This window comes from Sinocyclocheilus rhinocerous, unplaced genomic scaffold (assembly GCF_001515625.1).
Source record: "Sinocyclocheilus rhinocerous isolate Xijiao unplaced genomic scaffold, SAMN03320098_v1.1 scaffold241, whole genome shotgun sequence".
In the NCBI taxonomy this organism is placed as follows: Eukaryota; Metazoa; Chordata; class Actinopteri; order Cypriniformes; family Cyprinidae; genus Sinocyclocheilus; species Sinocyclocheilus rhinocerous.
Window position 1 is genome coordinate 1,704,416 of NW_015659312.1, and position 23,734 is coordinate 1,728,149.

At 37.2% G+C, this 23,734-nt stretch overlaps 2 protein-coding genes across 5 annotated transcripts in view; both read right to left on the reverse strand.

Moving 5' to 3' along the window:
- LOC107723444 (cell adhesion molecule 4-like) overlaps window positions 1–10,783 on the reverse strand; it is a 156,522-nt gene extending 145,739 nt beyond the window's left edge. Inside the window, exon 1 of the mRNA XM_016532069.1 lies at window positions 10,538–10,783. Coding sequence (XP_016387555.1) covers window positions 10,538–10,613 — 76 coding nt within the window. The 5' untranslated portion in view covers window positions 10,614–10,783. The remainder of the gene's footprint in view (window positions 1–10,537) is intronic.
- A 4,026-nt stretch (window positions 10,784–14,809) lies between these two features.
- On the reverse strand, window positions 14,810–23,584 carry LOC107723562 (vascular endothelial growth factor receptor 3-like). Of its 4 annotated transcripts, none has more exons than XM_016532252.1 (8): window positions 23,538–23,584; window positions 22,846–22,940; window positions 21,757–21,878; window positions 19,873–20,083; window positions 18,624–18,778; window positions 16,936–17,080; window positions 15,811–15,952; window positions 14,810–15,516 (listed from the first exon to the last, which is right to left on the reverse strand). In XM_016532252.1, the coding sequence occupies exons 2-8, from the start codon at window positions 22,901–22,903 to the stop codon at window positions 15,429–15,431; spliced, it is 921 nt and encodes a 306-aa protein (XP_016387738.1). In that variant the 5' UTR covers window positions 22,904–22,940; window positions 23,538–23,584; the 3' UTR covers window positions 14,810–15,428. The 4 variants fall into 4 exon arrangements, with proteins under 4 accessions (XP_016387738.1, XP_016387736.1, XP_016387735.1 ...); XM_016532250.1 differs by lacking the exon at window positions 23,538–23,584 and adding an exon at window positions 23,498–23,515; XM_016532249.1 differs by lacking the exon at window positions 23,538–23,584 and adding an exon at window positions 23,011–23,224.
- Window positions 23,585–23,734: the final 150 nt, after the last annotated feature.

The window sequence follows — 23,734 nt, forward strand, 5'->3', positions numbered from 1 at the left end:
CCAAACAAAGTAGTTTCGCTTTCACAACGAAACACACAGCGCCTTCACGACATGGCGGCGGCGGCAACAACAATACTACAACGAGAATAAAAGTTACGCCTTCTTTCTTTGCGTGAACATTTGGGCGGCGTTATGCAGATCTTCCCACATCGTGACGTAGACATTTGGGGGCGTGTTAGAATGAGCCGTTTTAGGTAGGCGTGGCTGACTCTTAACTTTTATAAAGAATATCTCTTTGGATTTGAGACTTTAGTTTTTGCGACTTTACAGATCTTCTTTATGCACCAAGCGCTTGTAACACTCCAAAGAGAAAGGAAAAATTGAAAATCGCATCATATGACCCCTTTAATCTTTTTCACGTTTCCTTTGTTGGTATATACACCGGGGACCTGATTATAGCACTTAAAACCTGGAAATGTCAATTTTTCTTGATATGTCACCTTTAAAATGGAAGCCAATTCTTCCGTTCTAAATGTTGCACAATCCTGCAACTCTCATTTAGCAGCCCACTGCTGAGCGCTTCAGTGGGCATATCAGTGAGAGCAGAAGACTGGGATGGAAATGTGATTGTGTTTGTGTGTGTGAGTGCTTCACCCCTGACCTGCCACTCAGCTCCAGACGGATGGGTGGCCTGCAGTAAAATGTCCTCATTGATCATCTGTTCTCACTTTGTAATGGTGCCATGTTTTTGCTGTTTGTTGCAGTCACCTACACAACTAGTTTCCACACAACTACTTACTTACTCTAGTCTCTCTCTTCTTCTTTAATGTTCCCACTGAATGCAGGATCTTTTAGCCTCCACTGATGTGTTGCTCTTTCTTTCCTGCGATTCTTCGACGATCTCAGTTGTTTGTTTTTCTTCCCTCCATCTCTTGCTCTCCAGTCTCCTCAGTCAAGTCTGGTGCCGTGCACACTAGCTTTAACTTCCCATTCTCCACTGTTTCACAGACCATTGAACTGTGTAGTGTAGGTGCTGAGACCTTCACGCTGTTCTCCTTTAAACCTTCAGCCTTTTCTTCCTCCTTTTTTTCCTGCCTCTCTCTCCCCTTACAAATATGTACCATGGTAACTGGGTGTTTCTTCAACCATGGGCACTTCTGGCCCAGAGGACATTTAGAAAATATACTCTTTTAAACACACTTTTCACACTCACTCGTTTATTTAATTTCTCTACTAACAATGTTCAATAGTGTTCATACATGCATCAAAGAAAATGTATTGGCATTTTTTCTGAAGGTCATGAAAATTCCTATAATGATGTAGCATTCTGTGATGGAAATGAAACATGAGGAAATAACATTTTGAAAAACATTTTTGAAAAAAATGTCTGACTCATTTGTCTTAGCTAACATTTTACAGTATGTATCTTAAAAGTGAGGTCTTTTTAACATAAAATCCATTCGAAAAGTAGCAAAAATAAATGAAGGGATAGTGAAATGTTTCCAAGACAGTTGACCTTCATATAACAAAAAGAAAAAAACCTTTACTCTGTTGTCTGAACAATCAACCCCAGGGACATAAAAGTGCTCGAAGTTGAAGAAACACCCAACAATGGTATTTTGGTCATTTCTCAATCATTTTCTCCATCTTCTACACAGGATTTCCTGCCCCACCTCTTACAGTGCTTATCAATATAAGTGCCAAAAATTAAATAAGAACTAGAAAAATATGTTATTTTGGTGAAATCTATTAATAGGATTCAGTCCTTTAGCAATTCTAAATAATAAACATTTAAGGTGAAATGTGCAACTTCTGTGCCAAGAGCATCACCAAACAAAATTGCAAAACTTAACTGTTTTAAAACAAGGTAATCACCACGATCTTCCAGCAAGCCCATGTGCCTCCACCAAATAATTAAGTCAATTCCCAAGGAGATCTGAACCCTGGAAATGTCTTATAAAAATATGAATTTTTAATGCATAGTAACAGCCATGTGAAAAAAAATTATATATTTTTTTATCACTCTAGCTGGCACTACACATGATTTTTCTTTTTTTAATAAAACATTTCCAGAGTACAAATTTCTTTTGCATCAAATATGATGTGGCTCCTTTAAGTGAACAATATGAGCACCCTTCTGAGAGCCGTTTTCTCAGACGGCTCTCAGCCTTTTTTTTTCTCTTTTTTTTTTTAACCTTCTTAATTCAAGACAAAACAATGGGCTAATTTTTGCCACACTGCTTGTTGTTATCCACATGCACTTCATATACTGACTTAATGTTGCTTTGATGTGTACATGAAGATTGGTAGCACGCACATACACATCAACAGATTCAACCCACGTGCACAATGTGACAATGTTTTAGGGTTGATAGATACAACGATAACTGTGTTGGATGCTTCTGTTTTGCACATTGTAATGTCGTTTATATTTGTTATATGGCACACCTTGTTCCATTCTGAGTATTATTTGTTTATAATAGTTTGTGTTCTGGATAGTTCACTAACATTCTGTAATAGTGTTTTATGTTTTTACATAAATTAGGGTTTTTATACCAAAAATAATTTCAAATGGTATTTTGAAAAGGTTTATGAAGCCAGAATTATAGACAAGTGTCATCTAACAAAACTGAATATTACGTGGCATTTTATAGTTTTGAATTTTATTTTTTTTAATGGTTTAGTTTAATTACTTTGAATAATTTAAGTATATTTGTGCACACATGCCAAACATAGGTCAAAACATTGACAAATTTGGCTGAATTATAAAAGCCAGAAGTGGTACTAAATAAAGAGCCATTTGGGAGCCGAAAGAGCTGGTTCTTTTTGCTGAGCTGAGCCAAATGATCAGGATCTCTAAAAAGAGTATCAACAATCATCAAACTGACTGCTTTCAGACAGGTTTCCTTGTGTCTACCATTAGCAAACAGATAGCCCCGCCCCCAAACTCCTTTCACAACATTGGCTGGCCATTGTTGCTATGTTGAGCGGTCAGGATGCTTCAACAAACATAGCAATGTTTGGACATTTTGCTACAGAGCCACGCTGATTACATATTTTCTGCTTATTAAAGTTGTCTCTGCTGGGATTAGAGATGGTTTTAAACTTCTAAAAACACACACTTTGGCTTCCAATAAATAAGTCAAAAATCCCTCTGATCCACTCCCCTCTTCTTCTCTTTCAATCTCTCTCTGCATTAGGGTGTGCTGTGGTCAGATTTGACTCACGTCTCACACACACCTGTCCCGAGTAAGGGCTGCTCCCTCTAGCCCTCTGCGCTCATCCACAGCCTCATTATCACCTCCATGCTCTCCACATAATGTAATCGGTGCAGGCGGCATTAGTCTCCCTCTCAAGAAGCTACGATGCCTTTCACACACACTCCATCTGGAGCAGGGGCCCATTTTTAGTTCTAATAGTCCCTTTATCCAATCAAACCTAGTGAGGGCTTTAGTTCCACTTAAAACTCCTGTAATTACTGCAAAAGCCTGGGACCTTTACCTCATGTGGGTAGGGAACAGAGACACGATGGGAGTCTTGGAAACTGGTGGAAGGATGAGGCAAAGAAATGAAAGTAGGAGCGAGAGAAAAGAGGTTAGGGGGCTGTTAAACAAGCACAGGGCAGAGTTTGCAAAGTCATGGCAACTCTGTCCCCTGTACGAAGGAATGTTCACCTCTGTGGCAATCAACCACAACATCCACTTAAGTCTGGCTCGCTCTCCTCTCCACCTCTCTTTTCATGTCTCAGAGCCTTGTCTTTTTTTTTTCTCTTTCTCTCTACATTAGCAGCTCTGTTCTCTCTCTAAGATAAAATTCCAAAAGGTGATTTTCTTGGTTTAAAAGAGAACAAAACTGAAAGGATTTAGCTCATGATTTTGGGATATTGCCAGAGTGAGAGATGATTAAAAGTACATATCTTCAAAATCAACTAGTCACAAATATTTAAAATATTATCTGAAAAATGTTCAGACTTTAAAAAAAGTGTAAGAATGGGGAACAATGTACTGTATTAATATGAAGGACTTTTCTGTATTGATTGCATAGTTTTTACCTGTATTTTGAATTTTGCACTGCGTTGGGTTGTGTTTTAGGGTTAACAGAAGTATGGGTAAAATTTATGGATAATGTCCATTAGGGATGTAACGGTATGGAAATTTCATATCACGATTATAGTGACCAAAGTTATCACGGTTATCAATATTATCACGGTTTTGTTCAAATTAGATGAAAACGTTCAAAAAGAACTGATACACACACTGAAAACATTTCAATAAGTTTTATATTTGAAAATCAACAAACAACAAATACAATTAGCAGCTATATGCACTTTTTTAGCATAAACATTAAATTAACATTAACATGAAGCCCTAATAATAATAATAATAAATCACTTATATATATATGTCAGGGCATTTTATCGTGATTTATCGTGAAACCGGTAATCGTTCCGTCCATGCAGATTTTTACGGTTAAAAAAGTAAGGTAGCAGGAAGTCGTGGCCTAATGGTTAGAGAGTCGGACTCGTAACACAAAGGTTGATGGTTTGAGTCTCATACCGGCAGGAATTGTAGGTGGGGGGAGTGAATGTACAGCGCTCTCTCCCACCTTCAATACCATGACTGAGGTGCCCTTGAGCAAGGCACCGAACCCCCAACTGCTCCCCGGGCGCCGCAGCAAAAATGGCTGCCCACTGCTCCGGGGGTGTGTTCACGGTGTGTGGGTGTGGGGGCACTTTGGATGGGATAAATGCAGAGCACTAATTCAGAGTATGGGTCACCATACTTGGCTACATGTCACGTCACTTTTTCACTTTTAATTAAAAGTGATATTTTTTAAAATATTTGTAATTAACATTTTAACTTTGACAGCCCTAAAAAAATATTTTCCCACAAATCGACCCCTTTTTGCTGTCCCATGTGGGTCCCTGTATCTAAAAATTGAAAGCCCCTATAAAAACTGTATTTTACAGTTAATTATTTAAGAAATTAGTTATTTAAGAAATTAAGAGTCATATTTGGGGTCCTTTTTAAGACTTAAAACCCCCAAGTTACTGTGACCCATCCCTTGCTAAAATACCATTTATCTTAGTACTCATTAGAAGAAAAAAAAACTTGTTTCAGATTACTAAATTTCTATCTGGTTCTCAAGCTGTCAAATAAAGACTAAGAAATAATGCATTGCTATTCTGCAGTCTTATTCTCCATGCTGAGAAAGACATAGTCAGGCACCAGACAGCAAATCTGCCACTCAGATGTCTCACAGAACAAGAGGAAGAAAAATTTGATCTGAATCAGACTGCACTTCACAACCGAAGTCTGAATTATTGACAACTCATGTCTGGTGAGGTTTTGCCTTCTCACAAGTGACACAGACAGAATCGGGTCCAGTACGAACAGGCACATTTCAATAATTCACACTTATCAGGGAGCAAGCACTTAAATTCCCACAATAAATGTGCTTGCATTCAATCAAAGCGAGCTGCAGAAACTGCTTGAGAGTGATAACCCTGAAAAATAAGCCTGTTTAGCTGGTGCACCTTTCTGAGTGTGTTTCATTAGAATAATAGTCGAGACGTTCTTTTGGGAAGAGATGGAAGAGGTTTCATTACAGCGGTGTGCTGGCCTTGCTCAATAACGTTTGTAGTCAACTTGACCACAAGCATCTTATTCATCATTTCTGTCATTTAAAAACCGCAGTCTTCCAATAACCATCTCTTCAGCTCTGAAATGAGACAAAGTATTGCGTCTAATATGAATGACCGCAGGCAGGCAGGCAGATGGCAGCGAACAAGAAAATTAAAGGAGTGTCCAATCAGTCAAATCAGACTGAAGATAATTACGGTGAAATACAGTTACCGAAACACGCCACCTGCAACAAACCCAGCTCCATAAAACACGATGATGTATCCAGCCCTTCCTTGAAACGATTTGAAATAGGTCTATTCCTCCCTGTTTATCTCCTCATCCTCAAATTACAGGTGTTCACGAGTTTTAGCACACATATGATTATTACTCGATTATTCGCTTTTCTATTCGCGTGTTGTTGCGTAACAAATAGGATCCCTAAAGGAACATCTGTTTATATAGGACTATAAAATGTGTAATCTATTACAGTGATAAGAGAAAGCCAGGTAGCTACGTAACAGTCTGCCACCAGCTTTCCCTCTATATGTCGTCTTTATTCGTCTATTCTGAGCCTGGGTTTAGTGTTCGCTGTGAAATGAGAGTAAAAATAGGAAGCATGTACCTGAAGGCTTTACTACGTGTCTGTTTTTAACATACTGGTAGGAGGGCTTCCACTGCAATTAAATGTCAACATTTTTATTTTACTGGGGGAATTACACAACCATACACTGGAATCAAAGGATAAACCTTGGCTTAAGATAAAGGCTTCCTCATGGCATTACAGAACAAAGTGTCAAGTGAAAATACCAAGTTATGTCCTACATGCGCTAATCCTATTGCGCCTACCCTACATAATGCACCAATTTTGCATCTGAATAAGACTAGGAAATCAAAAGCTCAAAACAAAAGATGTACTTGATTTCTATGCGCATATATACAGGGCCCCAGACTAAAAAATGGCTAGGGAGCTTGTGAAATGAAATATTTAGGAGCCAAATGTCTTTTTTAGTTTACAAAATTGCCCGATGAAGACTGTTTTTCAGAAGTGGTGTAGTTCCCATTTGATCCTGACCATATTTGTGTCATCTTTTTTTTCTTTTTAGAAAAACATTTATCATAACAAATATCTATATTAAATGACAAATAATCATTACTGGTCATGTCAAATCAGACATAACTGAAAAAATGAATCATGGTCATGCAACTGCACTCACGATTCACTGAGTGAAACTGATTCATACCACTAACTCACAAGCTAGTTTTGTGAATCTTTTTGGCTGACTCATTAAAAAGAACCTGTTCATAAGGGTCATTTATTCACAAATCAGACATCACGAGTCATGCTGTTCATTGTTGCCTTACTTACTCAATCGGAATTTACTGAGTGTGATTCAAACCACTAACTCACAAGCTAGTTTTGTGAATCTTTTTGACTGACTCATTAAAAAGAACCAGTTCATAGAGTCATTTATTCACAAATCAGACATCACGAGTCATGCTGTTCATTGTTGCATTACTCATTCACGATTCAGCTGTGTGAGTATGATTTAAACCACTAACTCACAAGCTAGTTTTGTGAATCTTTTTGACTAACTCATTAAAAAGATCCAGTTCATAAGCGTCATTTGTTCACAAATCAGACATCACAACTCATGCTGTTCATTGGTGCATGTAGAAAACACTGAGAATATCTACCAAAACTGCATATGGACACACAAAGTTTTCCCAAATGTTGCCAATGGCTATTAGATTTTAAATTATTGTCATCAATTTGTATTATTTGTTGCATTTGAAACCATTCGCTGTATGGTATGGAACGATATTCCGGACAATTTTCAAATAGAATAGCAAATTGTATTTTCAATTGCGTTTTCCATATGTGGACGCATAAATTGTGACATAATCCAAATGCAATTGCAAATCCTGCATTACCGTTTGCATTTTCGCTTTCGCGAACGCGCTCTGATTTACTAAAACAATGGCTGCTTTTCAACTTTTATCCATTTGACTAGGCATGTCAAACTATATAATAAGACAACTATTATAACTACAATATGTAACTGCATTTTACTTGAAGAAAAAGGAAAATCCATATAGTGCTGGGCAGTATGACCAAAAATTTATATCACGGTATTTTTCAAAATTATAATTCGGTATGAACCGGTATACCGCCCAGCACTAAATCCATATAAATTCTCTTAAACTGTGCAGCCATTTTTATACTCTTTTCCAATTAGGAGGCAATTTGGCCCTCCAGCAGAAGCAACATTGACAGAGTCCCAAAAAATGATGAAAACAGATTCAAACGAATGACTTTCATATTGCTTGCCATCAAATAAACAAATAGAGATGATTAACTGTGCAGGGCCAGTGATGAGAGGGGACGATCAAAAAAATGCAGCATGCAGAATGCGGCTGGAGCAGTTGTGGTCGTTTATTGTGTGTGTGCTCGTGTGTGTCAGTCAGACAGCACTGCAAAAAAGAGCATGCAGAGGGAGAGAGATGGAGAGAAAGAGGGGCAAAAAGAGAAAGAGGGGCTCAGATGGAGAACACAACATGAGTCTGCAGGCCTGTGCCCAAGGGACACACACAGTCACTGAGCCTAGTACATTCTGCATTTGTTGTGCTGGGGGAAGGGGCAGTTTTACACACACCTCCACATACACACACACTATTCTATATCTTTCTTTTCCCTCACTCTCTCAGGCTATGATAGAGTGGTTTCTTATAGGTTCAAGTCTCTTCCTCCCATTATCCCATCTGTTTCTCTGGCAGTCTTCTACTTTTCCACCCCGTTTACTCCTTTACCTCTTGTTCATTGTCTATTTCTCTCTTTCTCATTCTGCTTCAGTAAGTACAAAGATAATTTTATCTCACACACTTTCCTTCTTTTTCCTCCCCATTCTCTCTCCTCCATCTTCTCCTCTTGCTGCATCTCTAAGAAACCAACTTTTCCATGTTTTTTTCTGGAAACAGGAATGAAGATATGTCAATCTGGTATAAAAATTCTCTAGTGATTTAAATGATGAAGGGGTGTGATAATCAGTTGTCTCCATCCTTCTCCCCCCTTTTTTTCTCTCTTATTTTACGTCACTGGAGAGATTAATGGCAGTCATCTCCATAGCTCCCTCTTAACCCCCAAGGTCCAAATGAAGAGACAGCCTGTCATTTGAGCAATGAGTACATACATATACCCATAAATCCAAAGCCTATGACCACTAAAATACAATTATACACATTTCTTCATATTCAAATGTGGCCACAACCACATACAGCAAGAATAGCAATGTGTAGCTGTACAGAAAAAAAACGGATTATTAGACAGTATAAAACAAACAGCCAACAGTATAAAACAAACACACAAACCTGCCAGTAGCTTGGACCACAAATAGCTACTGAAATTCAACAAAGGAATGCTTTTATAATCTCAAACAGATAAATATGCTAATATTGTTTATATAAAATTCTAAACATGAAGTGAGGAACTATCGTTTAGCTTTTTTGGCCCCATTTTACTATGGCTTTACTATATAAGTACCTTAGACTGCATTCAAATGTACATATTCTGTACATTACCCTATTGTACTTACTGTAATTTCTATGAAAATATGTCATGATTTGAATTAATTCTATAAAAGTATACTTTTAAAAGTCAGAGCGTTTTGTTTTCGCTTGGAGTGGGTTTCTCTCCCTAGTAGTGAGCAGGAAGAAGGAAATGGAAAACCCGGAGTGGAGCATATGTAGAGTGATTCTATCTTGAACGCTGCTGGCAAGAATAAGAAATATTGGTCATTCCGGTCCACATATACACGATTCCAGACCGGTATTTAGTCTTTGCGTTGCTTGGTGAAGCGCCAACCACCTGATTTGGTTTGTTTTTGAATATATACGAACTAACTGACAATTGGTCTGCAATGTAAGTTATAAATTGGTTGATGATGGAATTTATATCACAAGAACGGATGCGATTCAGCCTTAGGCACGAGTTAAAGACACCTAATAAAGTGTAACCGCATTTTCTTTTTGTCCCAGGCTATTTTCGCTTTTGCTTAATAATTATTAATTTGAGCCTCATCTTACAAACAGATGGCACAGCTTGAAGAGAAGAATTAAACGGCCAGTTAGTATCTTCAAGACTCTTGTAATCCAAATCCCAGGACAACGGCAGATGCACTCATCATGCGATGGCAAGCATGAAATACGCGGCCCGTGTTGGGATTTGCTCTGACAGTCTTGTATTTGAGACTAATTTGGGACAGTAACCCATGCGCAGAGGAGCCCAGAGCGGGACCTCCGATCAGCGCGATCATGATTATGGTAGGCTACCTGCGCTCTTGTACAGACTGTCGCAATGACCATAAACGTACACCTTGAGATCTCAAAGCACATCGGTAAATGAAAGAACATTACGCATACACAAAGAAAAAGCACTGTGCATGGTATCTGAACAATGATGCGCGAGAGCGACAACAAAGAACGCTTTGAATGCACCTATGCGTAGAAACGCATCTGAATATGAATTGACAAACACATATGTGTACTGTTCATGCAGTTATTGAGCGAACTCCCTTTATTACTAGAGCAAACGGAGTAAGAAGAGGTGCAGGTGAGTGACGTAAACTACTGACCAAAATAAGCGATAATTAGCCTGCATGAACTGCACGTACAATAACAGAAAAGGGTGAAAATCGGAACAGAAAGAACTTTAAGAGAAACAAAATTTCCCTTTCGTATAGATGGCTAAAACGGAAGCTAACATGATTTCTAACACATTTAATGCTGTCGATGTGCTGAACCCACGTAGAGCATGTTGTAGGCGATGTATATGCCTTCGTATTTACATCTATTCAATACATCTCGCGATGGCAACATTAGTGAACAGATGAATAGTTCTCCCTAGTGAAACATCTGTCCGCGTTCAAGGCAAGTTCACTTCCAAAGTGTTTATGGACTGAATAAATATATCGTCTTACCTGTCTGTGAATAGGACAGGATCAGTAGGAGAGAAAGGGGAGCGCAGTACTTCCAAAAAGAAGAAAATGCCATCATGTGTGTTATTCCGATCTCTCTGTTAATTCCTTTCCCTTTGATAGCAATTAGAATAACATGAGCGCGCAGGCTCTCACCTACGAGTTATGTCTTTTCTCAACTCCAGTGTTAGCTGGACTCGTTGTGTATTACATACTAGTACTCACACATGCACACTCAATCTGATACACTACTCTGAATGAAAGGTGGAAATGTAGCAGGGCAGGTTTTTCTTGGCCTCAGCCACAACCAATCGGATTTGTCAATGACCGCGGCGCACACCAAATCATGGGCGGGGTAAAGTAGGCCTAAAATAAAATAAAACAAATAACCGTTTGTTTTTATCAAAAAGACAATGTGCTATACACTGAGTTCATAGCGCTATAACAGCTATTGGAACGAGTCCTAGCCTCCAAATGAACCGCTCTATATATTAACTTGATGAATTACAGTGGCGATCAATAAAGTTTTGAACGCTGTATATAAATAACACGAATTTACTGGAAGACTGAGCTTTTTAATGAATCTCTAGCGTGTAATGTGGAGTCCGCAGAGATAAATGACAGATTCACTTACTGGACCAATTCAGAACAAGGAATTAGAATGTGATTCATTCAACTATGTGACATACGACGAACAGAATCAACGCGATCATTAGCAACCAAGCTGGCATAAATGTCTTCCTCAAACTCACTTCACTGGCGTAATTAAAACCTAAAACAATTCATGGGCTTTATAGTTGAGTTAATATTGAGTTTGTATTCAGCGACATCATGTGGTGATTTGGAGGAATAACATTGAGGTTTTCAGCAGAGGTCTAATAGTTTCGTGTCTCAGAGGAGACGGGCTAGTTGTCACAATTTTAGTCTAGAAAATATTTTTCATTTCTTAATATTACTGAAAAATCTTAAATACAGAAACATTTTGAATACTGTTATTGCTCGGGGGGGGAATGAGTCCATAGAACACACTTTGACCTTTTGGGAATTAAAAAGCCGGGTAGTCACATTAAATAGTATGCTTTAACTAGTTACAGGCTTATCAGCAAAATGTAAACAATAAATAACAATTATTAAGCACAAATAATCAATTTAAAAATAAATTTAATGTTGCAGACTCATATTGAAAAACACATGCCCCAACCTATTTATGAAAATATACTATTGTCTTAACGACATAATTCAGCTTTTAGGTTCAAATCTACCTTCATTAGTCATCATACATAAAAAATATATAGAATTTTAATTAGGAGGATGTAATTCACAACAATTATTTTAATTTAAGAGGTTTTTGGACTAGGTGTTTGAAATCAACATACTAACCCACCGCTAGACTAATTTATCTGTGTGACAACTAGCCTTTCTTATATTATCCGAAATACAGGCTTTGAGCGTCAGATACAAATGACATTCATTTTAACATGGCCGCATGTTTGTGGTAGAAGAAATCTCAGATGTTAAATTATGCAATAGCAGCAGAAAAACACAACCTGTAAAAAGAACAATAGACTTACTGGCTGCTCCAAATTATGCCTTGTTTTTGCTGTTGCCTATTATAGATATTGCTCCTTTGTCCAATTATAATCAATCATAAGAAACATTTCTAGAAGATCATGGTCACAGACAAGCTTGACATCAACAGCCAGGAAGTCCCTATGCAGGATCCAAAACATTTGTTTGCTTTCGATCTTTGCATGGTTGCCAGAGTAGTTTATAACTGGCCAGCACACATCAAACCTTTTGGAAGTGTTAGTGTCAGAGCATAAATAATTTCGAAAGCAGAAACATGTATACAAAGGAAACTGCAAGCCATTTAATTGAGAAAATGACTGTTGACAAGCACCTTAGTTGGCGAGAACCTTGAGACATGAAATATAATTTTCACACATAAATTGCAACTCATGGCATTTTGAACTTAACTATTTATTCAGCAAATTAGGTTTTTGATTTTTGGGATCCTTTCTGAGTAAACAATGATGGGGGAAAGAGGTTTTCTGTGAAAACAGCTCTGAAAAACTGCAAGAGAACAGTGGGCAATTAGAGCTTTTATTGTTTTCAGACCTCTCTTTTATGAAAGTCCATTATCTAGATGATGTAAATGTGAAATGTGTGACCCTTTGGAGATTTTCCTGCCACAGGCCATTTACTTTGAAGAGCCCCAAGAGAAAGCAAAATGTAAAAATTGGATTTTTCTTTTAGGTCCGTATCCATTTCAGATGTCTGTACTCCAAAGAGCTCGCCATGCTAATATATCCTCTTGTTCAAGGACTTTATGAATAACCGCTGGAGAGGAAGAGAGATATTGAATAATTTGTGTAATAATATTGTTCTTGTTGTATTCCATGGCATGTACCTCCGTTAATGAACTGTCATCGTTAAGGCACACAAAACACAGTTATTAATGGTGGCCTCTGGTCAGCCGCAAACTGCAATAAAACCACACGAAATGAAACACAAACAGAAGAAAAGAAATGAGTAGCTATGATAATGTTTACAGTGATTAACTGCTAAGGTTAAAGCATTGGAGGGTAAAATTAAGAAACAGTTGTGATGTGGTGACTAAGTATAGTGCAGGCAATTCCAGTTCATGTTTGTGCAAATGTCAAACCAAGTTAGGCTTGTGGCAGCATGTAAAGATTATGTCACATTTTTAAAAAAAATACCTCTGGACTGCCTCCAGGCCTTTTTAGGTATGGATTTGTTCTTCTTTTCTGTTGTATTCAAAGAGTTTTCTGACACATTTCTAGTTTCCACCTTTATTATTAGACTGGACAGAAATATTCTTACCACCCACTGAGAGACCGAGGTAAAATACAGGTCCAGAATAAAAACGGAGTATTATTTCATACAATATGTGTATAGCTATGGCTACATGTATATTGACGGTTCCTGTACTTGAATTTGATTGGCCAAGTGACATTCCAATCACTGAATCATTTACTGAAACTATTGATTAATTATTTTATTTATCCTGTGGAAAACAATTGAAGAACTTTGCATGTTTGTGAAAGTTAGTTTGACTCATATGTGAGCTGGGTGCATTTTGAAGGCCTCAAGGCCAAACTAATAACTGACCGTGCAGGCCTTATGGCCTACGTGACTGCGCTTATGAAAGGAGAATACAGAAGGAAGTACTGGAGATGGGAGATGCTACAGGATGAGATAGAAATAGATAATGTGTGTAAAACTCATTAAAATCCTGACAGCTCCTTAAAATCCTAAAATGTATAAGCCTCTGCAACCTTGGGCACCCGGAAAGTGGTAGATAATAGAAGTTATCTTTTGAAAAACAGACTAGCAGGTGGTTTTCTACAATGAAAGCAAGTATTATGAAAACTAATAAACAATTGTGGAAAGTACCAGGAATTATGTATCAAAGAATGGTCTGAACGCTCATTGGACAATGACCGATAACAAAATTGTGCAAAAAAAAAAAAAGTCTGGACAGAGACAAATTGAGATGTTCTGCAGGCTTCTCGGCTTTGTTGTCTTCTTGCAATAAAGTCTAATTTTGACTTTTGGAACTGCCTCCTGAGCATTATTTTGCAAGACAGAGAAGACTTTTCTTCACAACATAATTCATTCAAAAACACTGGTTCATTCAGTTAAAAGAAAATGCTGTATCCAATATTGCCCCCCATAGCCTCCGTCACTGCTCCCTACATTACACATGAATGAGGGTCTACCAAGTTTTCTGACACCACCAAATATGGCTGTCCCCACAAATAGTGCACTATGGAAATAGGGTGTCTTTAAAAGTGAGCCTTTGATTCATTCAAACGATTCGCTCATATATGGTTCATTCAGGTATTAATTTTGCTTTAAAATTGGTTTGGTTCGAAAATAGAAAAAAGTGGCTGGCAATATTGTCTAAAATGTAAGTCTTGTTTGTGGAGCTGTTGTATAAGAACAATATGCAAATCACATGATAGTCCACTCTTGACAACAGCAGTCATGCTCATGTGATATTGCTTAATTGTATTTTTTCATGGTCAATAAAGCTAATCAGGGACATGTGTTGTGTATCAGAACTCTTGCCTGAGAAATTACAGGTATTTTTTAATACCTCGGAAGTCTGAAATGGAAAGAGCTTTTTATAAACAGTGGCAATGCCATTTACATAGAGATGAACTCTCTTGAGATTTCTTCAAAGTTGAGCATACATGAACGTCTATCTTAATTAGATCAGTAACAACACTGGAGGGTGATTATGTTGTACAATTATTTTAATAGTTTTAAATTCAAAGATCAAACTTGTGTAAAAAAAAAAAAAAAAAGTGCAATAATTTCAAAGTGCTTCTAGAGTAATTGGTTCAGTGTTAGTTTGGATCTTATCTACTGTCCTTTCAAGTGAAGCAGAACATTATATACTTATGTAAGCTAATATTTCTACATCTGACTAAATGATCGTACAGCTGGCAGACAGTAGTTTTCCTAAAAAGAAATGTTAATCAGTTTGAAGAAATGAGCCAACCCAAGACTGGTGGGAAGAAAGAGGCGTTCAATGTCACCTCACAAAAACATCTTTTCAGCATTTCTCAATTTTGCAGGGTTGTTCAATCAATACAGAGAAAACTGCACATCTTTTGTTGAAAAGCACTGCTGCCATCCACACTGGAAAGGACCCATGGTAAAACCATCATTTGTCCCATCTTTGTATGCTTTTTCGATTCACCGCATAATTATATATCTGAATAAAGACCCAAGAGCATAACAAAATCTATGGGCAAATCTCTCATTAACACTTCCAATGAGAATACCCAATACTCCCTAATCTTTTTTTTCTCTTGTCTTCTTTTCTCTACTCTCCTCTCCAGTCCTGCATCAATCTCACTCTTTACACCAGCGGCTGCTTGTCAGAAGCGGTGGAGGGCAGGGACTCCACGCTGGCTCTGTAGATGGGCTTCTTCTGGGAACGGTCATCACTGAAAGGATGAGAGAAGGAAATATGACAGACTGAGTGTTTTATCGGGCAGAATAAGAAAAGATTTGGGCCTGAGGGAGAGACGTGGTTAGTGAGAGTTATTTGCACATAAACTACCCTGCCTGGACAGATTTGAGGGAGTGAGAAGATGTAGGGGGGGAGAAGTGGTCATCAGCATCTACTGATGCTCACAGCAATACACAGACTCCACTCGACATGACGGAGGAGGGCTTGAGGTTAAAAACCCACATGAATCACAGTGAACAACATGACTAGGGCAGTTTTGAGTACTTACATGGGTCCCTTACTCTTCCTCTGTTTGGCTTGGCGGCAGAAGTAAGCGGTCATGGATATCACAACCACCAGAAGGACAAATCCTGCTCCAGATACCATGAGAATAATGCGACCGGTGGTTGTCTCATACCATGCTGCATCCTCTATAAGACACAGACGCAGTCAAAAATTATACATCAATCAAACTGATTTTAAAAGTTTTGTTACAAAATAAGAAAAACCAACTACAAACCTAATCAAACTATTTTAACTTGATCGACACTTTGGTATTAGTTGCTCAGCTTTGGGCAGGTGAGCTAATTGTCAGCATTACATCAAATTCAACCCTATCTACATTCTTAAGTTCTTATTGCGATTCATCAGTTCACATTAGTGCAAATAAAATAATTGCTGACTTCAGAGTCTTCAAATCAAAATAATAACTTGCACTTTCTCTGAAACAGCGCTCATTATCTGCTGACATCAATTTGATTCCATTCCAATATTTACACTTTGAATCTACTTAATAACAGTGGCTGATATAAATGATGGTTCCTCTGACTTAAAAAAAAAATCTGTTATTTCAGAACAAATTACTAAATATCTCTATACATACTGTCAAAATGCAGAAAAATATTGAGATATCGTAAGACATTAATGCACAATTATTTGTAAAGCTGCTTTGAAACAACATGGGATTGCGAAAAGTGCTCTACCAATAAAATTAACTTAATTTTGAAAGCTATAATGTTCAGTTTTAATACAATGACAGTCAGATATTATAATCCTGACTTAAAGAAAAGCCATGGGGTATCATCTCAAAATTACTTTTTTATCCTGTCTCATTTAGAAATATGTCATATTATGGAAGTTAAGTGGGGTCACGGTCAATATTATTGTCTTCCACAGGCTTACATATGTACCACTGTCTAAGCTAATCCATTGGCTCCAAAGGTCTTCCTGTTGTATTCAGATAACTTTTATATTGGATATATAGATCAAAGAGGGATTTTGTTTGTTGAACTGTTGTTAGTGCCATTGGATATCAAATGAAATGTTCAAATCATTAACATACTGAACATAAACAAATCAACTCAAGTTGTTTACTATAAGCTGCACACTGTCGACCCCTTTTTGCTGTTCTGACCTGGTAGAACAGTGATGCTGATTGTACGTTTCTTCATGAGGGAATGCACAGTAGGAGACTGAGCCGAACAGGTGAATCTCCCTCCATCCTGTTCCCTCACATTCTCCAACTTCAGCTTATTGGAAGGCAAAAGCCAGTCCTCTCCCTTAACAGAAAGCAGACACAAAAAGACAGGGAAGAAGTTATTGAGAAGTGAAAAGCAAAGCAGGAACTACACATAAGATATGACGTAAGAAAGATAAGCCAGAAGTAATAATTCTTATGCAGGGAACCATGGAAGAAGCTGAATTCCCACTTTTTGAATAAAAACGGAAAAAAGAATCCCTGCACCAGTTACAATAAATAATGATAGTGAGAGTAATGAAGTAAAAATAAAACATAGCACCATACAATTCAAAGAAAACAAATGCCTGTGCAAAATCCACTCAAAGTACATCATAACCATGCAAATGCTTTTGGCACTAAAGGAACTTCTGCAGCCTGCCAACAAAGTCCATTTCAATTTAAATGAAAGTGAATTAAGAGGATTCCCAGTCAAGCCAAAGCACCATTGTTTAAGCTAATCAGTTGGCTCCAAATGTCTTCCTGTTTCCGCTGCTGGAGTGCACACACTGAGCACAGTAAACAGGTAGCTGCTATATGTCAGACCGTGCTCTGCCATATAAGGGAAGCTTGCTTTTCTGGTTTACTCTGTTCATAAGAATCTGCCAGGTAGAAAACATAAGTGAAAATATGTATTTGAACTGTCAGACATCAGTGACATGTGGTGGAAGACACACTGTCATTCTGAATAACAGAAGTGAGTCGGTCTACATCTCATGAAATTCTATAGTCATCGATCACCCACACCATGACATTTGGAGGGACTTTTTTTTGGGGGGTCTGAGAAATAGAGCATGCACGTGCGTTCTACAGCATGTTACATGTAGTCAAGATTAGTATGTTCAACAGTTACTCACAGATCCAAAATGAACATGGCAAGTGAATTGAGTTTAACCAGCCTTACCAGAAAACAGTTGGTACTGTTTCTCAATTCAAGAAATAGCTCACATGTGTTGCCACATGGTGAAATAAACTTCTAGACTTCCAAGATAAACAAATGTTGGCAAATTTTCCGCTGAGGTAGAAGATGCATAAGACGTGACAGATGTTTTCTTTAGCAAACATCTGTCAAGACTCATGTGGCTTATTCCTTTGATTTGAATCGTGTGTGTCAATTACATCAGTGATTGTACGATTAGCATTCTAACCTTCTACTTAAACTTAAAAGCCAATTTTTGCTCACATTTGGCTGCAGTTTTGGACCATGGTTGCACCAAGCTTTCATATAAAAATAAATCAGAATCAGAATTGATATGAGGAGTGTAGACTAGACTAGACCTCTAGAGACTCTTTAGTGTAGATCTACCATACATTCCTGGCTTAGCACATTTCCTGTTCTAACTAAAGGAGTTGACAATTTTACAACCTTTTACCCAGACCTGTGTGAATAAGCTTATTTTCACTTTAACAGCAAGCTGGCCTTCCAGGTCTTTCTCTCAAATGTATGAGAAACCTACATGAAAACAGGCAACTGCAATCCCAATACAGCAGTTTTGTAGTAGACAGAGTAATGCATCATGTTTAAAAGAAACTAAGAAAAATTAAGGAAAAAGGAAAGCAAGAGCATTTGATATTAAATCTGTCACCTCTTTAGCCCAGAAGTACTCCGGTGCCTCAGAAGCTGAAGTAGAACATTCCAGCTCCACATTATCTCCTAATCGTACTTTGAGGTCCTGCACCGAGTTGAAATAACGTGTTAAGTATCCCAAACCAGCCCTGTGCACAGCCACCTCCCGCATATCTGTGAGAGAAAAAGAGAGAACATTTGAGGATAAAGCGGATTAGTCAAAACAGCTCTGCTCCTGGATACATTTGCATAGCAAATAAAAAAAAATTGAAGTAGGGCATGGAAATTCTGAGCATGTTTTCAGTGCTCAAAAAATAACATGTGTACAGTATATATTTAGTATTATATAAGATATCCTATTCACACATTATTTTTACATATGTATTTATAAAATACACGTGTATAAAACATCATCAGTCAGTAAGATTTTTTGAAAGAAATTAATGCTTTTATTCAGCAAGGATGCATAAAATTTATCAAAAGTGACAGTAAAGACTTTTAAATAGATTTAGATCAAATAAATGCAGTTCTTATGAACTTTCTATTCATCACAGTTTTTTTTTAAAGCAGACTAACCATTTTTCAACATTGATAATTACAGAAAAATGTTTCCAAATCAGTATATTAGAATGATTTCTGAAGGATCATTTGACACTAGAGACTGGAGTAATGACTGCTGAAAATTCAGCTTTACCATCAAATACCTACATTTTTTTTTTTTAATGCAGCATTGGGGAGCATAAGAGACTTCTTTCAAAAACATTAAAAAATCTTACCGTACCCAAACTTTTAAACAGTATTGTAACTTGTTGGTGACAGCGATGGATTATCATCAATTATTATAGTATATTAAGTTCAGGTTCGCTGTAATAATACAATGTGAGCATGGATCATCTTGTCTCCTTCTGATTATTTATACTGAACATTTCTGTATCGATCCATCTGTTTTTTCCACTCAGTTTTTCCCAATAAATCTCCACTGTCAAATCCTCCCTGGCCACTGTAAAGCCCACAATCAATACCAATATGGATTTTGTCATCTTGGGAGATAAAGAGTTTTATTTGTCATCTAATCTTTAAATCCCAAATATAAAACTTCCTTTCAACAAAATGTCAGATGCAACTTGACTCTCATACAACGATGGAAAGACTGATGCATCAGGACAATCTAGACACATATGGATAAATTTTTGTATGTAGCAATCAATGGGGATTTGCATCACAGACCATTAGTACTTTTCATGTTGCCCTTGATGTCTCTTACTCACAGTGTATGGGGATGGTGAAGGGTTGGGAGGAGTTGTCTGCTGCAGAACTGTTCTCAGAGACGCAGCGGTATGGACCCTCAGACCAGGACTGGATGCTGGCGATGAAGAGGAGTAGTCTGCCTTCCTCCCTTCTCACATCCACGTCATACAGAAAACACCGGCGGTAGAAATAAGCCTGATCTGACTCTAGCCGATACCACTTATTCATGTACTGTTGGGAAGAAAAAGAAAGAAATATTTCACTCCAGTAGCTTACAAATTGAATATGATGCTCATTTGACTTCAACTTAATATATTAACAGCATGTGATTTACTTTGACTACTTTAGTGGTGCCTTTTTTTTTTGTCCTTTTGGGGCAAAAAAAAAAACTTAAATCTTAAAAATATCTATTTTTATAACAAATTTTGTAATAACATTTTCATTTTGGGTGAACATATAAAATAATAGGCAGAAAAATCTTTTTTTTTCTTTTTTTTACAGAACAGTTTATTGAACATTTAGACAAATATAAAAATATCTGTGTTTTTTGTTGAGTCTCATATTTGATTTGATGATATACTGATAGTTTTGTAAATCAATATGATCTTTATAACAGTATATCAGACTACATAGATAAAATGCATATAAATATCAGTTGTTACTCTGTATCTCCCATATGTATTTTTACTATTGTGGTTATTGCAAAACATTTAATGCAATGCAATACAATGCCAATTGAGAGATGTACACATAAACATTCCTCAAAAGGCTGATGCATCATATTTTATACTCACATATATATGTGTAATTTTTCCAATATATATATATATATATATATATATATATGGATGATTAAACCCAAGCTGCTTCAGCCCGGTAAATGTTAGTAATAATACAACCCTCTACATTGCGAGTAAATCACTCGCATATGCGACTAAATCTTCACTCTGGTGACTAGCCAATGGCGATTCAATTGCCAAGGTGTTCGTAGAGGGCTGTAAAGTTCTTACATTTTCTTAATAAAAATCAGTAACAATTTCACAGCAAAAAGACACTTGTACCATGACCAGAAGGGAGACTTTTTTTTTAATGATCCTAAAATGCCTTTAACTTGCTTATAAAGTAAACTATCATTCACATGACAGAAGGAAATGTAGTAGAATGTGTAAAACAGGTTTTTCCATCAACATTTTGATCATGTTGATGATTCAGTTGCCAACACTTGCCAAATTTGATGAAGCATGTTACACTTGGAGGAAGAAGACTATTTGGGGCACTGGCACTTGGGTCTCACTAACACAGGTTAATGAGAGATTGCAAAACAAAACATCTGTCTTTGTGATTGGTGGTATGGAAACCATGTTTTGCTCGAATGCGTTTAGATAGCTGGAAAAGGTGACAAACAGACTCTGCGCTGACAGAAGCAGCAGATGCTGTGAATCCTCCAAAGGCCCCTCACTGCCAGATACTAATTAAACCCAGAATAACAGCTCTCAGAAGCTCAGTAAAACACACACTGCCTCCTGCTGTTTAAATACCAGTTGCAGTCTTGATCTCCAGACAAATAAATTCAAAATAATGCTATTGTTCTTGATTTGATATTTCCCTATAGGATTGTTTACAAAATCATGAGCAGTTGTGTTGATATTTGAGAGTAAGCGTCCCTGACAGATTTGTTTGTAATTTTAGATCTCTCACTTTTTGTTTATACAGTATTCAGGCCTGCAGCACTGCAGAGGACATGCACAGACAGCAACAATAACCCAAACCCTTCTCAATTCCCATGACAAACAAGGTGTCATTTCAGTTTCAATCTGCTGTTTCCTTGACATTTACAGACAAATGCACATCAAAGCACATTGTGTCACAGATCTTTCCTTGCCATTGTGTGTAAGTGCCCTTACCTTGGAGTACCTCTCAAAGTGCACTGTGCTCATGTTCAACTCGGATTCTGTATCCAAACACTCCAATGTCACATCCTGTCCTTCCAGAATGGGCTCAGATGGACCGTTTACCTCCAAAGAAGCTGAAGAACAGTAAAATAACACAAAAGAATAGTAAGAATAGTAAAACAAAACAATGTCGAATTTACTAGGTTTATAGAATAATGCAACAATTCCATCCATACGGGATACCCAACAGAATTTGTTTAGTATCTCATACGGAGGCAGCTGCTTTTTGTCACTCGTCTGATATTTATAACATAAATCAGCTTATGTGTTTATGTAACTAGCCTATATGTAATATTCCAGAATATGCTCTATTTTTTCTAAACTTCCTGGTCTGTATATTTTGTTTGCACACCAACAGGAACATGAGAAAGCATATTTACATGCTATCTGATGCGCACTGTTGTTAAAACTAAGGTAAAGCATAGTATAATTACAGAAACACAGGTATATTTTTTGCCTTAAAGTCTCACGTGCAATATTAATGAAACCATTCTTATTGTCAAGCAAACATGAACGTGCTTTTGAACAAAAACAGTTTCCTTCAAATGTTGTCTAACTGGATGGTCAAGATAGTGTGCATTAGGTGAGGTGGCAAATTCCTTAACATATCTTCTGCTTAATATGATGCTTTGGGCTCTGTGACTCTGTAACGTTTCGCAAACAGGAAGAATTTCGTTTTCACTTAACTGCAACAGTACCCTGGATTACCCCTGAAGAAGGAAACTGTTGATAGTTCAGACTAATTCGATTCTGAGGTGTGCAATTCTGAACGTTTAGATACATTTTCGTTTGTGCAAGCTTTAGTGTAAACGTCGGCCAGAAATACAAGAAAAGGCTAAGTGAAAAATAATACAATAAAAAACAATAATAAAAAATAAAAAAAACTTTATAAAATTGTAACATCTTAGCTCTGCCCTAGTTATTTTGTTTTTACAGATATACTGGCAGATTGAGTTTGGTATTATAACATTTATTCTAGGCTGAAACCGTGAAAGGCGTTAAAAAGAATAGTTTTGCAAAAACAAGCAAAATGTTATATACCTGTGGATCTTTGGAGAAAGGTGACCGCCACGATTGTGATGAGAATATAGCCTCTCATTTTGAAGGATCTTGACTTCTGCGTTTGAGAGCAAGTTCTGTCGAAATGAAAGTTTGTAAACACAATTTATGAGCGCGGAAGAAGGTGGAGCATGCACGACAACTTACCGTGCTATTGTTCGGTTTGTAACCAGCCTATTTATTACAAAGATACAACTATGCACTAATATAATGTTTCAAATACATTTATTTGTTCTTAATTTGTTCTGTCATATTATAAAAATACTTAGAGACAACACTATCTTAAGCCATGGTATCAAAACATATCTAACAACACCTCATCCAAATAAGCGTATGCGTCACTTGTATCTAGCCCAATTAGTGTTCAGAAGGTGCGAGTGAAATTTAATGAAAAAGCACTTCTGTTTCTTCTGGCGCCTATCAAGACGTTAAATGTTTTGTTTCATTTTTGTGATCTGCAATAAAGCAATAAATAATGCCAGGACTACTTAAATTTGCCAATGTTGCGGTTACTTCCTCAAGAGACCACAATTCCTTTCTAAAAAGTATTTTAAGACAGGTGACGCGTTACATTTAGATACTGAAAAAATGTTTGAAATCTTCCATACATTTAGAACTGTTTATTGTAGCCTACCTAAATTTGTCATGACATCCTTAAAGTCATTTTACCTTACCATTCTATCATTTCATAACAAACTGAATGCGTGGCTATTTCAACCGCAGCTGCTGGGTATGATGTTTATTATTGCTGAGAGACTAGGTCTATGTGATTTTTTTACTTTATATGAATAGCTATGGTTAATGGATTCTCTTTACCTTTCATTTCATTGAGCTGTCGATGCAAACATTTGATAGTTTGCATGTAATTTGT